Source organism: Antechinus flavipes, chromosome 5, assembly GCF_016432865.1.
Source record: "Antechinus flavipes isolate AdamAnt ecotype Samford, QLD, Australia chromosome 5, AdamAnt_v2, whole genome shotgun sequence".
Classification (NCBI taxonomy): domain Eukaryota; kingdom Metazoa; phylum Chordata; class Mammalia; order Dasyuromorphia; family Dasyuridae; genus Antechinus; species Antechinus flavipes.
Window position 1 is genome coordinate 52,420,510 of NC_067402.1, and position 14,664 is coordinate 52,435,173.

General features: G+C 40.4%; 2 protein-coding genes across 2 annotated transcripts in view; one reads left to right on the plus strand and one right to left on the minus strand.

The window, feature by feature from the left end:
* PTER (phosphotriesterase related) overlaps positions 1–1,875 on the plus strand; it is a 107,087-nt gene extending 105,212 nt beyond the window's left edge. The window contains 1 exon segment of the mRNA XM_051963274.1: positions 810–1,875. Coding sequence (XP_051819234.1) covers positions 810–1,020 — 211 coding nt within the window. The 3' untranslated portion in view covers positions 1,021–1,875.
* On the minus strand, positions 1,754–11,687 carry C1QL3 (complement C1q like 3). The gene is made up of 2 exons (XM_051963276.1): positions 11,012–11,687; positions 1,754–4,530 (listed from the first exon to the last, which is right to left on the minus strand). Exons 1-2 carry the CDS (start codon positions 11,597–11,599, stop codon positions 4,351–4,353), a joined length of 768 nt encoding a protein of 255 aa, XP_051819236.1. The 5' UTR covers positions 11,600–11,687; the 3' UTR covers positions 1,754–4,350.
* Positions 11,688–14,664: the final 2,977 nt, after the last annotated feature.

Genomic DNA, 14,664 nt, shown 5'->3' on the forward strand with positions numbered 1-14,664 from the left:
AGCAAGATAGTGGAAAGCTATTGTTCATTCATCTATCTATAAAATATTAAAGAACCTATTAATTATTTCAGAAATCTTGTTGAGGCAGAGGGAAGATATCATAAATTTTTCTGGGCCAATTTAGCTCAACCTGCAAAGATTCCTACTAAATCAGAATTCTCCCACTAAATCAAAGAGTGTTCAATAGTCAGGCTCTTTGTGCACACTAGGGAAAGATAGATCTGTCTTCCATTTTTAAAGCTACTAACTTGCTGATCCTATTTACTTTAAAGCTTTCTCATAATGCTATCCAATTTTTGCTATAATAAATATTTCTCCTGTTTCTTAATGTGAAACATAAATGGTCTGGTCCTCTACATCTCTTAACACACGTTGATTTTAAAAGCAGAACAAAGATCGAGGGAACAGAGAGATCACTGAAATTTGGGGAGGGAGCAGACCTTGGAGAGAGATGACCTGAATGTAAAGCCATATCACAGTCTCACTGGTGGTATGCTGAAGTGGTCACTCAAGACAGCATCACCTATCAGAAGCAACCCTTCAGGCAGGTTTCGCTGCATTATACCATAAATAGCTGAGGCAAGAGTGATCCACTTGTGTGCCCTGAATCCAGATGTTTTTCCTTCCAGAATTCAGCAATATCATCCTCACTGCAAAATATTTATTTGTCTTACTAGCCATGCAACAGCAAGTAGATATTATACTTTACCAAAAGCAAAAATAAGATTCATGAATAAAAATAGTTAGAAAGCATTCAGAAAATATAAAATGTTAGACAAATGCCAAGTAATATGTTAACATTTTTGCAGGGTACGGCTACTGGTGGACGAAGGCTACGAAGATAAACTTCTGATTGCTCATGACATACATACTAAACATAGGTTGATGAAATATGGAGGTCATGGCTATTCACATATCCTCACCAATATAGTTCCTAAGATGCTAATTAGAGGGATATCTGAAAATGTAATTGAGAAGATACTGGTAGAGAACCCAAAGCGATGGTTAACTTTCAAATAGTAAAATCATTTCTGATTCTTGCACTTGAAACTGATAGAGAAAATCCAGCTGTTTGAAACCACACCAATTTGGGGAGGGGGTAGAAGATGGGGGTAGGGAGCCCCAGAAGCTATCCAGAGCTCCCCCCCAACCAGAGCTAATAATCTTCCTTTTTATTAGAATGAGGTTTGCCTTATCTCTGAATCTGGCTACCTCTAATACTGGTTTTATTTTTTTTAAAATAGAAAAATACCTGTTCCCAAACAGTGATTTTAATCTTATACCTACCAAATAATTGGACTCTTTTGAAGATTCATTGGCTGTACTCCTTGAGAAAATTTAAACTGTTTCCAGTTAAATTACCCCCCTCTGGAGCAATTTGAGATTTCTTGTAATATTGATGATCCTACTAATTATCCTGCTGTTCTTTAATTAATGCTTAATGAATAATATGGCACTATAAAGTAGCTTCTGTAGCAAGTGAACTTGAGATTTTAAATTTTTTCTTCAAAAGATACAGTCACATGCTTACCAATTTACAAATGCTTTAGAGTATTTTTAAATGAAATATCCAATGTGTATTTTCTCTCTTTTACATATATACAAGCAATAAAATCAGGGTCCTCTTCTTACTGCATTCAGAGGTCCATATCTGTTTTGTTCTGAATTTTGTTCTTATGCTCTTGGAAATGTAAGACACAAACCACATGGATAATTGCTCTGAATTATAAAAATGCAATAATAAAAGTTTGAATATATTACATAATATAGTTTAATGAATCATCATCGTTACATGTATAACAAAGGCCACAATTTAATTGCTTTATAAGATATGATGCAAAAATAAATAAATAAATAAAAGAAATGTTTGCCTTATACATTTTCTCATTTCTTTTGTGTACTTTTTATCTGAGTATTTTTCTCTGGGCCTAAACAGGGGTAAGCGATGCTTATTTGTCTGAAGAAAAGGTCATATCTATTAGAAATGACAGTCTTGATTTTCAGAGCTTGGTACCCAGCTCTGGGTTGTTTGGTTTGTTTGGATTTTTTTTTCTCCTGTGGAATGAAGTCCCTTTATTAACTCCTTGGTATATTCTATGCCTAAAATAAATCTTTTGCTTGAATGCTTTACTTTTCTAGTTGAAACACACAAAGCTTCTCCAAACCTTGCTTCCAATTTTCTCTGTAGTAAACATACATATCCACAATTGTGAAAGTTCCTTAAGTGGAAGGGAAGTCCATTTTAATATTTTTTTTAAAAAATCAAATAGATTAGCATTAGAAAGACCAAAGTAGATTAATCATGACACTTGGTGAGCAATTACATGCTTTTTCATCTGTATTTTACCAGACTGGGGCATATTACTGGGGAAAATAGGAACTATAAATAAATTTATTGATGAATAACAATTTTTCTTTTTTGAGATCTTGGCTAAGCTACCTTAGAGACTTCCTTTAAAATGAGCATAGCTGAGCTATAACGATGACCCCTAGACTTGAAATGGAACTATCCTAAAAGAGCAGCCAAAGGAACAAACTAATTTCTTGAAAAAAGCAGAACGAACATGGGCAATTCCTTCACTGAAGAAACAAGTGGGTTAAATATTTTTAAATTTCTGTTTCTGAAAGCTATTTGTCAGAGGATCTTCAAAGGCAAATAGCAAGGAATAGATTTTTCATCATTATGGGGGAAATTGTTTGACAGTTCAGCGTATGACAACGCGTACTTTATATCTTTCACTTGGTAGATTAAAGAGATGGCTTTTGGCGTTACGTGTTAACCAGAGAGGCTGGATTTTGGCCTCTGACTGCGCTCAAAATCTACATTAATGTCAGTTTTAGTCCACCTCTGAAACAAGAACAAATTGATGGCTCAAATACATGTAATATATCAACATTGAAGGCAAAGCCACTTTGTTACTGTAAGCCTAATGTTAATAGTCTACCACAGACTCTGGGATAAACTCTTGGTTTGAATAAGACAAGAGTGGTCCAATAGAAAGGAAAATGTGCTCCAGGCCATCTTTAACCTATGCAAAATAATATACTCTTTTAAAATTCTTAACAGGAGCCATTTTCACTAAGAACTGTTGTTTTGGTATTCCATATATATTTGTCATTCAAAATAATTCAAATATCATATATAGTATGCTTTTTAAAAATGTATTTCTCTAGTCTCTATATCCACTGTGCCTAAGCCACATATAATATATATACATTATATATAATGTACATATTATATATAACATATATTGTGTATAAAATATATACATCTTGTTGTATTGATAATATGTTTATCTGTTAATTTTGAAATAACCTCAGGCTACAAACTTGTAGTAAGGGTTTGAAGGCATTACAAACTGTCCCCTTGGTAATTCATGCAGTGGCTCAAGTTAAGCCACTGTGCATCGATAATCTTTTGTTCCATCCCTGGGCATGAGGGGTACGGATGGGGAAGAAGACTGCACTCTGGATTTATACTGAAGAGCCTTTTGAAGGAAGTATAGATTTTTTTAATATGGACTCAATATGTATATTGACAAGATGAACAATTATGAAGCTATCTAAACACTGTAAATACTTACACAAGGTTTCTTAGCACATTTACAGGACAATTCAATGTCATATTCTAGATCTGTTTCTTAAAAAACATCAATAGAGGGAGGGGGAAATCAAATTAATAAATATTAAACTACATAGCAATAATACAAAGCTTGAGAACTACTTCCCCCCAAATCTAGAACATTCCAGGTTAAGGCTTAAAGCTGAATCATTCCTAGGTTTAAATGTAAAAGTAACAAAAATACAAGGCAAACAATTTCTTTGGAAAGAAACAATATGATTTCCCTCAAATCTTTCCTTTTTACCTTAAAATCATCTCTTCTCACACTATAAGCGTCCTCCAAATATCATAATTAGCAGGTAAACTCACAAGAACCAAAGCTGACATATGGATAAAAGCAGCAATATCATAATACACCAAAGTATCATATATATTGAAGAAATAATTCAATGTAGTAGATTTTTTTTTCTATAAAAAGTTGTGATCTCTATAGGACTTCATTCACATGGACACTAACATTAAGGAATATTTGCTTTGGCGGCGGTAGTGGATCACACATCTGCGTATCTTGCTTTTAACTTTTTTTTTAACATAAGGTTTTTTTTTTTTTTTTTCTGAGTTGTACAGATGTGAGTCAGGTAGCATTTGATTTCCCCCCTCCCCCCAACACACACACTATTGAGGTGCCCCACGGTTGGTATCCATTGGGATTCTTGATTCACAGGCTCCGTGAGCCATTACGGATCCAGTGCTCAGATTCGGAAGAAGTAAGCTTAGTTTCTGAATGATCAGTCCGCGTAAATAATAAATCCAGAAAACGTGCTGTATTTGTTGTTGTTTCCTCCATGTGCTTTTCCTCCATCTAATTTTATGTAGACTTCATCTCCTGGCTCCAAGTGAAGAACTACACTGTTACTGGCATAGTCGTAATTCTGATCGGCATCCTGAGCAATAGCACTGGCACGGACCTAGGCAAAACAGATGCGCAATTAAAATGAGGGTTAAAAACCTAGGACACTTTCTCCTAGGACTCAAACACCCAGATTTAAATGATAGCCATGTACTTCCTGACATTTCCTCTACTATGAAATTGGTATATTTAGTCTCTAGCTGTTCCTGGAAAAGAATGATGTCATTGTACCATGGTTTCCACTCTCTCCCAGTCCTGTTGCACAAATCTTGAGGGTAGCATTGCACTGAGGCTCCATTCAGTTTCTTTGTCAGTTTTGACTCTTAGATATAATCATCATTGGGATTTTTACTACTTAAAATAAAACAAAAACTTTTTTTTTCCTCTTTGAAAAGCTTTCTTCCTATTCTGACTCTACTCAACCATCTCATATCTCTTTTTGAAGTAAGGGGGAAAAAAGCCACTTAGTTTCTTGCATTTTAATTTAAACTACCATTAACTAGAGAACCTGAGGAAGGGCCAACAGACTATGAGACTATTCGTGTCTTCATTCCATTAGTCTTCCCTTCTGGAATGGAGCACAGTGCTTGGCACATCATATGCACTTAATAAATGTTTATTGCTTTGGAGCCTTAGTGAAAAATTTTGTAAGATTTGTGATATAAAAAATCCAAGGAACTGCTTGGACTTAAAATAAAAATAGTAATAAGACAAAAATACTGTATATAAATCTCAAATCTCAAAATATATATTCCTAATGGACTAAACAGATTCTAGAGAAAAAAATTTTTTTAAAACAAACTATTGATAATTAACAGACCTGTTGAGTCCTTAGAGCCTTATAAATGTAAAAGTAAATAAATCTATAGTATGGGCTTATAGTTTATAAAAATCTGAAATGATGATGATGATGATGACGATGATGATGATGATGGATGTAGTGATAGTGGTGATGATGGAGATGGCTAGTATTTATACAGCACTTTAAGAATTTCAAAGTACTTAACAAATCTTATCTCACTAGATCCTCCCAATAAACCTGTTAGGTGCTATCATTGTCCCATTTTACAGATAAAGTGAAACTCAAATGAGACTTATGTGACCCGCCCAAGGTCATTCAGCTATTAAATATCTAAGGCAGGATTTGACTTGGGTCTTCCTTACTCCAAGACCAGCATTCTACTGCACTCTCTAGACAGGAGAACTGCTATCCAGCCACTTTGGAAACCGACCTCATTTAACATTGGGTAACCTAAGCTTGTTTGGAATTCTTTTTTTTCTATATATTGATCTGTTTGAGCATCATAGTTGCTCAATGCTGACATGTTTTCTTAAATCAATGAACTAAACTGAGCATAAACTAAAAGATATAAAATGAACTAAATTCCCATTATTTAAGGGGTCTGCATTGCTTAGAATGTGATTTCTCTAATTGAATGTACTTTTTATCACATGATGGCTGTAAACTTGTCTTTTCCTTTTGGTTTTCAGCATGTAAGCTGCTCTTGAATCGGGTCTGTGATCTCATTAGTGAGTTGATAGGCATTTACAAACAGTCAAATTGCCCATCACATCAAGTGATATGAACATTTTGTCACATCTACAACTCAAATTAAGCTTCAAATTCATTTAGTTCTGTTGTGGTTCTGCCTTGTAAAGCATTTCCATAAGCATATTTGTAGGTGATTTATTTGAGTAAAACATCTTCCTCTTTGTGACCAGTTACCACCTCCTAGAATAATCACACTTCCCCAAATAAAGGAGCTAGAGATGGAATGCCTTTGCAAGCCTCAACTAAGCAATAATGGATGACTTAGTGAATAATATGCTGGATTTTTATCATTTGGCAAATTGGAGGGGGAGGGGCAGGAAATGACCCATAAGTCAAGAAATTCCTTGCCTTCCTTTCAGAGTTTAAATGAAAGGTTTTCAGATTTAAATTTTCATATAGGATAATATCACATTAATGCTGAAATGTTAAAAGAGGAGAAACCTCTTTGACATTGCTGAACTCAAAAAGTAATTTGAGTAAGGAAGGGGGTGGGAGGAAGAAATCTTTCTAGGTATCACATACCAAAGGGTAAGAAGAGCTTAAAGGCAGTAGAACAGTTTAACACTATATAAACTTGCACTTATATTTCTTATGATGATGGCAATATACCATTTAGTTATACTTAGAAATATTCACTATTATATATATATACACATATATATCAATTGAATGAAATTATTAAATAATAATAATAATAATAATTGAACCAAAGAACATTTTCTGGGAATTAATTACCAGCTGGAAGAAAAGTTGATCATCTTGAGTCATTAACTTCATTTAATTATTATTCCCCAGAAAAACAAACCCTGTCTATAGGATGGTGCTATTTGGAACAGATATTGAGAAAAAAGAAAAAAAGAAAAAGAAAAAAGACTAGGTTTTCACGGGTGGTGAAAAACAAATCCCATAATAAGTCTTTGTACTCCTGGATAGGAAAAAAAAAAGAAATCCATTCATGTGTTTAGCAATCCAGTATATAATTAATATCTATTAATAGAATTTACATAACATTTTATATTTGGGGTACTATGCTTAAGTATATCTTGCATTTTATTCATTTAAACATTAAATGCATTCTCTAGAAGGTTATTACAGGACTAAGAATCATTCTTTCTATTAAAATATGATTTATAGGTGACAGAACTAAAGATATAAAGCAATTTCTATTCAGTTGTGTATACCCACAAAACCCTGAAACTGCATTAGTTTGATCCGGCATTCCAGCATTTTACCCCTTACAGATTTCCCTTCCTTTGTTTGGAAAAGCCAGAGCAATTTCTTTTTAATGTCTGAGAAGAATCCCATAAGACTTTAAAATACCCTGCTACAAGACCTTCCAAATTAAACAATTATCTTTCTCTAGTATACTTGATATCATTTAATATGCCTGCCCACCTCATCATATTGCAAAGGTATAATGGGACCTGGAAACTGCAAATACATAGGAGCCAGCTCTGTGACTTCAGCAAGTCTTGAAGCTCTCAGGCTATTAAGGGTAATATATTCACCCCGGAGATGATTTTGAATTCCTCAATGTACACTGATTTGGATGTTTTCTCAGAGAATATGATGCTTTTTCATTTTCAATCCACTATCATTAGTATATCCCTGAATGTAATCCACCATCATTCCTATGTTACATATTACCTAAGAATTTGCTTTTCTCTTCCAGTATTTCCCAAAGTCTATAAAAAGATAACAAATATTATACCAAATCATACCAAAAACTATTTGCCCACTAAAAGAGTCACCTTAAATATCAGCTACTTAAGTTAAATTCTAAGGAAAGAAAAATAACTATTATTAAACTATCCATTTATGACCCTTTTCTGCTTTCACTGGCTAGTTTATTGTGGTTTTAAAAGCAGAAGTAGTACTTTCAATAGAATAACAATCTTTTACTCTCAAGGTTTCTGGCTTAATTGAACAAGGATTTTTTTTTTCCGTGTTTTTTTTCCTACTTCTACTTTGAATAATTTTGGTCTTCGCCTATCCTAAACAACAAAAGAGGCAAAATGCAAAAATAATTTGAAGCTTATTTAGTGAGACAAGGGAAAAAAAAAAACCCAGCCATATTCTTCTTAGTGGTAAGTTTATCAAAGCATGACAGAATGAGTTGTTTTATCATTATCTTATTATTAAAGGTTTATCATTAGAGACAATATTTATGGTAGAAGTTGCTAATTTAATTAATTGCCGCTGGAGTCCTCATAATTTCATTTTCATGGTACTTCTGAGGAACCATAAACAAAAGGTTAAGTGGCATATCAGATTAATTTACTGGCCTTTGATGCTTCCATCTGTGATCCTGCATTCAACACAGAGCATAAATGAAATGGCTCTTTCATGCTTCTGGTACAGTGATATTCCTCTCTTTCCCAAAGAATATTGCATTTTTTGTTTATTTCTTGCCTTTCAAAATCTACTTAATCCATAGAACATAATACTTACCTGGAAGCACAAGTTTCAGTTCTATAGACATAAATTAGGTCAGAGCAAAAAAGGGCATAGGACATAAAATGATTCTAAGAAATGTTCAGAATGTTGCATAATTTCGAAAGGGTGGGGAATGAAGGTGGAATGCTTTTATGAATTCCTTTTACATTTTCTATCAACAACTTGGACTCTACAACAAGATCCATCATTTCTGAACCAGAATAATCTTATCTCTAAATCTACTTACTACTATATGGATTTTTTTTTTTTTTTTAGAATTACCTGTTGCATACTTCTTACAGAATTAACTCACCTAAATGTTTTAAAGTGTTACACATTCTACACATCATTTAGGTGAGTTACATAAAGATTGGCTGTTTTATCGTATCTTTCTGACTGCACAAAAGAGGCCTCTATCTGTGAAACTCCCCCAATGTCATAATTAAAACCTCCAAAGTAATTAGCCTTTGGAAGGGGTGGAAGAAGATTTTAATGAAATCACTATAACATACACAGGCTCAGTAGGTTAAATATCAAATTCCAACTATTTTAAATGGATTGTTCCTCTTTTTTTCTGTTCTATTGCAGAACTCTAAAAAGTGAATGTTTTTTATATTTTTAATAAAAGTCAAATCTTACTACCTCAACAAATAATCCATTACATATACTTTCTTAAAACTTAATTTGTGTCCATAGACCTGGAGCTTGTGCATTCATGACAGTGTAATTTGTTAAAGATTAAGTAGATTCTGAGACAAAAATAAATAAATAAACTAAAATGCAAAAAAATGTTTGCTTGTTTCTTTTCCTGTTACCTTCATTTATGCTACCTATCACATCTCCATTAAAAGATAAGTACTCTTAAAATATGCTACAGATTGTCTATAAATGTAAATATAACTTTCAGGATATCCTGGAACCCTAAATGACCTATTTTCTTATACTGAGACATGTCACCTTCAGCAACTGACCTATAACTATCGGGGAATGAGAGAAAAATTCTATTTATTTTAATATTATCTTCATTCAAAATAATTATACTACGCATCCCTGGCAGTGCCTCCTGGTGGCAGTTTACCTATTTTTCTAGTGCTTTGGCCCTAAAGGCCCCTTAAAGAAAAGGGCCTTTATCCTTTTTTGTTGTTGTTGAGCATCCTTCAAGTCCTCTTTCCTTTTAGAAGGGATTGAGATCTAAGTATCATCTGCTTTTTATTTCCTTGGGGCTGAAGAGGGATTTAGTGGAAGAAAGGCCTTTTGTGGTTGGGGGGAGAGAGAGGAAAAAGGGTGACCTGAAGCCCTCTTTTCCTTAGTTGAGTAAATGGCGGCTCCAACCCACGCCAGAACATTTAGCCTAGGGGAAGGAGAGGCTCCCTATTAATTGCCAGCCAATTAACATCAGGACTCTTCTCTAGACCTCGGGGGTTTTGCCAGGCCTCGGAAGGAGCAGAAAGGGAAGGAAGCAGGCGCGTATTTTAAAAAGGAGGTAGGAGAAGCTTTCTTTAGGACCTCTTTGAAAAAAGGATTACAGCATTGTTTTCTGTCTCCTACCCTCCGGCTGCCCGCGATTTCCATTTACCTGCAGTTCACTATTGGAGTAAGAGGGGAAAGCGCTAGGAGTCCCCCCGGGTCGCCGAGTCAAGTGCGAACGCATTTCCCCAAAGCCTCTTCCCGCCTCTGTGTGTGGGTAAGGCCGCTTCGCAGCCGCGCGTGGGAGGGAAGAAGCCCCGCGTTCGGCTGGCCTCAGCGCTGGGCCCCGGCAGGACGCCGGGAGGCTCCGAAGTTCCTCCCCCGATTCCCACCGCACAGGCCGGGTAGAGAGGGGCAAAGCGCACCCCGTGCTACTCCGCGCGCGTCCCCGCAGGCCTGCCAGGTGCGGTGTCAAGCCCCCCACGGACTTTCTACTTTTCCTCTTCCTAAAAGCATCTCTGGTCTCGTTCTTCCTCCTCCCTCTCTCAAAAACAGAGGTGCTAATTTTTCACACTTTCTCCCTTCCTTTGTCCTATGTGGCCGCGTGAATCCCTTTGGCCTCCAGTTCAGGAACTCACCCATCTTCTGCGCGCCCCTGTTCGGGGCATCTTCTTGGGCCCAAGAAGATGCCCTATCTTTTTTCTCTAGGGGTGACAACCTCAGGTTATCTCGCAGCTCCCAACCCCATCCGTCCTCTCTCTTCCAAAGGTTACAGGTCCCAACTTTTTCACCCTGGGGGAACACCCCCGCGCGCACTCCCGCCTCTCGGAGTGCCCCCGGCTCTGACCTTTCGTGGGCTAGGAGGCTGGGGTGGAGGAGTTGAGCTATCTCAACAGCAGTCTGGGACCGCCCTCTCCAAGCCGACCCGCAGTTCTATCGGCCGTCGGAAAAAATTCCAGCCCTTTCCCAGTCTAGGAACCCTCAGTGAGACAGTGTCCCATCCATCCGTCTCCCTCCCGAATCCCGGTTACGAATCCCCTTTTGCCCCACTCCCCTTTCCATTATCCTACTGCCACCTCGATCTTGCAGCTCTTCTCCCTTCACCTTCCTCCTTTCCCTCAAAGTGCCCCCTCTCTTTTCTCACCTGATTGTTTTTGCAGAGATCAGCCCACATGCTGGTGCCATCCCCCCCGCGCATCAGGACGTGGTAGGTGAAGAAGTAGATACCAGGGATGGAGCAAGTGAACTTGCCCGTGGTCGGGTCGTAGTGGTTGCCCAGATTGGTGACTACGTCGTCGAACTTGAGGACCTCGTAGCCTTCGTGTTGGCGCTTAAGGCCCGCGTAGAAGGCGATCTTGGGCACCGTGCTGTAGGTGGCTGCGCTGATGGCCCCGGCCGCATTGAGCCCCGGAGCCCCAGGGGGGCCCGGCAGGCCCTGCCGGCCCGGCTCCCCCTTTTCTCCGGGCGGCCCCACGGGGCCCGGCGGCCCGGGCTCTCCGGGAGGTCCACGGGGGCCGGCTTTGCCCGGCCGGCCGGCTTCGCCTTTTGGCCCCTGAATGAAGGTGGGCAGCGACTGCATGAGACCCCGGTCTGGGGTCGCCGCCGTGCTGGGAGCCTTGGTGCCCCCGTAGGGGTCGCAGACCATGCGGCAGGTGCCCAGCATCTCGTAGTGCGCCGACGTGCCCGCCGAGCTCACCAGCACCGGGATGAGGATGACCAGCAGCAGGACCATCACCACCCCCAGGGCCCCGGCGGCGATCAGGCGCCTCCTGCTGCCCACCAACCGGCTCAGCGCGGGGCGATCCTCTTGTCTGCTTTTGGACAAAATTTTGAAGGCTGGGCGGGGACCTCCTCAGAGCCGAAAACGACCCCCTACGAACCCCAACTCCCTTGGGCCGCCGAGCGTCCGGCAGCTCTCCTCCTCCTCTTCTTCTTCCTCCTCCCTGCTGTGGCTACCGCTGGGGAGGGAGGGCGAGAGGGCGGGAGAAAGGTGACTTGAGTTGAAGTCCCAAGCTGTATGGGGAGGGGTGGGAGAGGTTGGGGGGAGGGGGGAGGGGTACGAGGGCGCCCTCTCGCCTCCTCAGCGCCCCTTCGCCCCTTCGCACCTGTGGCTGCCGCCGCCGCCGCCGCCGCTGCCGCTGCGACTCCTACCGCCGCCGCCTGTGCTGGTGAAGCTCCGGCAGTCGCCGCCGCCGCTGCAGCCGCTGCCGCAGCCGAGGGAGAGGGATCGCGGACCGGGGAGGAACCGCCCGCCTCCTGGGTACCACCGAAGCCTCTCACACTTTTATGCTGCCGCTAGTCATCGACTTCTCCCCTTTTTTGCATACTATGCCAGTTCGAATCAACTTTCCGTCAGAAGTTGCTTCCCCCCTCCCTCCCTTTCCTGTCGCGTTTTCTTCTCCTGGAGCTCCTTCTTCCCGAGCCGCCCCTCCCGCTTCTTCCCCCGAGCACAACTCCGAGAGAGGCGCGCGCGGGGTTCAGAGCGCGAGCTCAGCCGTGCGACTCCTGGAGCGTGCAAAGCCAATTGCCCGGAAGGAGCAGCGGCGGCGGCGGCGGCAGACGCCGAGCTGGAGCCGGGAGCAGAGGCGGCGACCCCTCGCCTCCCGCTCCCACTCCCCCTCGAGGGTGCGGAAAGCTGAGGCGCGGAAGCGGAGGGCGAGCACGAGCCGGGACAGGAGCGCTCCTCGGCCGGGCACACAGACACTGAGAGCAGGCTTCTGCTCCGCTGCCACCTGCCAGGAGAAGAGGAGGCTGACAAACGCGCCCGAGCAATTTATAGGCACCCAAGGCGCAGAGGAAGGGGAGCCGCTTTGGCATCACATCCCAGCATCTGCTCCGCTCATCCCACTCAGAAGCAGTTTGGCGTTCCTCTGACTATGGGGGGAGGTTTTTTCCCTCTATTTCCCCCCTTTCTCTTCAAAAGGATGAACAGTGAAATCCCAAACAGTCCCCGAGCTGGACCTGACTGATGACAGCTCGATTACCTGAGTAGGGGGTGGGGGTGGGAGGGAGACACACGGTTTTCCAAGTCACTGAACCTGGACTAAAGGGTCAGCCCCGTCTGAAGCCCCCCTTTTCCTCCATTACCAGCGGCGACCGAATGATGGAGGTGGAAGAGCTGGGACCAACAATATTTCACTAAGGCCTGGCTCCCATTTAGCCTGTCAAGTGTTATGTGAAATGTCACATACGTGTATACATATATTTATATACATACGTGCATATACACATACATACATATATACACACATAAATGTGTACCACATATATACACATACATGTATATGCACATATATACACAAATAAATATATATACATACATATAAATACACACACATATATAAGCACAACCCTTTAAAATTTGTAAATGGAGCAAGTGAAAGTTCTTTTGAAAGCCTTGCCTTCCTGACAGGCTTCTTAAAATAAAGGAACTTTGCTTCTAGCAAGAAAGTGAGCAAATTAAACTTACTAATGACAATTGAAGTAACTCCCTGGAGTTGGGAGTTAGTTTTACATGCCATAAAGGCCAAATATTTTCCACATATGGGACAGATTTGTCATTCCCCATGCTCTGGCGATATCAAACCTAACATTGCTCCTGAAAAGAGTGTGACATATGAGTACATGCATTCCAGTCACACTTCTGAATGTTTCTTTTGTCCATGGATTTCATTTCTTTAAAGAATTCTGGCCCCTAAGAAAATGGCTCTTTGGCAAACTGCATTCAAAAGTCCTCAGACAAAGCAGTATATCACAGGGCTCCAGGAAAGATCTGTCTTTGATAAGGAAACAGATAGGTAGTTTCCATAGGAGATTTCCCTTGTGTGTCGGGGGCAGGGAGGAAGGGAGAGGGAAATGAGAAAAGGATGGGCAAGAAGGGGCCACTTTAAGTGTGAAGTCAAAGAATAGTCTGAATTTGTAATATTAATGGAAAAGTCCCCAGAGTGGATATTAAGCAAGCTATCCCACCAACAAATACACAAGACACACAAGAGCAGCTTTAAATAAATAAGCAGCATTGATTCCTAAATCGTACTTCTGCATTCAGGAGCAATGGACGTCAATCAAATGTGGATGACATTTGCTTGTCAATACGGGAATGATGGCTGAAAAGATGGTGACTTATTACAGCAGGGCAAGAATCCCAAATGAGAATAAGGAACAAATAAGATAACCACCATCAAACAATAACATCCTGATCATGATCATAAGTCTGTGATCTTACCTAAGATGTCTAGTAGGAAAATCTTTGTACCCTCTGCTTTGCACCTTGCCTCCCTCATCCTGACCACTTTTATTTTGGAGCTTTTTTTTTTCCGTTCTATAATACAATAAGGTCAAATGAATGGACAGGGAAACAAAGATTCATCGATTCTTTTAAGCAGAAATGTCAGTAACTCCTTTACTTCTTTCCTGGGAGAATCAGAGCTAAAGAGTAAGGCCAGTAAGCACTGGGGTGAGCTGGATTACCTTATCGTCCTGCCTAGTTTCAAATAAAACCACTGTTCTTACATCTTGGAAATATCTCTCTTCATCTCCCAATCCTCTAGTATCTTCCTTTACAATGATGGTTTTATTTCCATGGATGTGTGCAACTCTAATTTCTGTATGCATGGGCTTTTGAGCAGATACCAGCTACTTATGCTACTCTTGGTCCCATATATTTCCTGATGAATGCTTTCCTAGAGAATACCCCACTTTAAAAAAAAAAAGATGTGGGAGTATATATTCTTTAAAACATCAACTAAAATAAATCCACAAAGCCTGAGTATTGCCAAGACTATACAGGTGGTAGAC

Excerpts from the sequence above, each read along its gene's own strand:
- C1QL3 (XM_051963276.1), bottom strand. The coding sequence starts at position 11,599 with ATGGTCCTGCTGCTGGTCATCCTCATCCCGGTGCTGGTGAGCTCGGCG. Across the intron at positions 4,531-11,011 it reads ATCTCTGCAAAAACAATCAG|GTCCGTGCCAGTGCTATTGC; the intron begins GTGAGAAAAGAG and ends TGTTTTGCCTAG.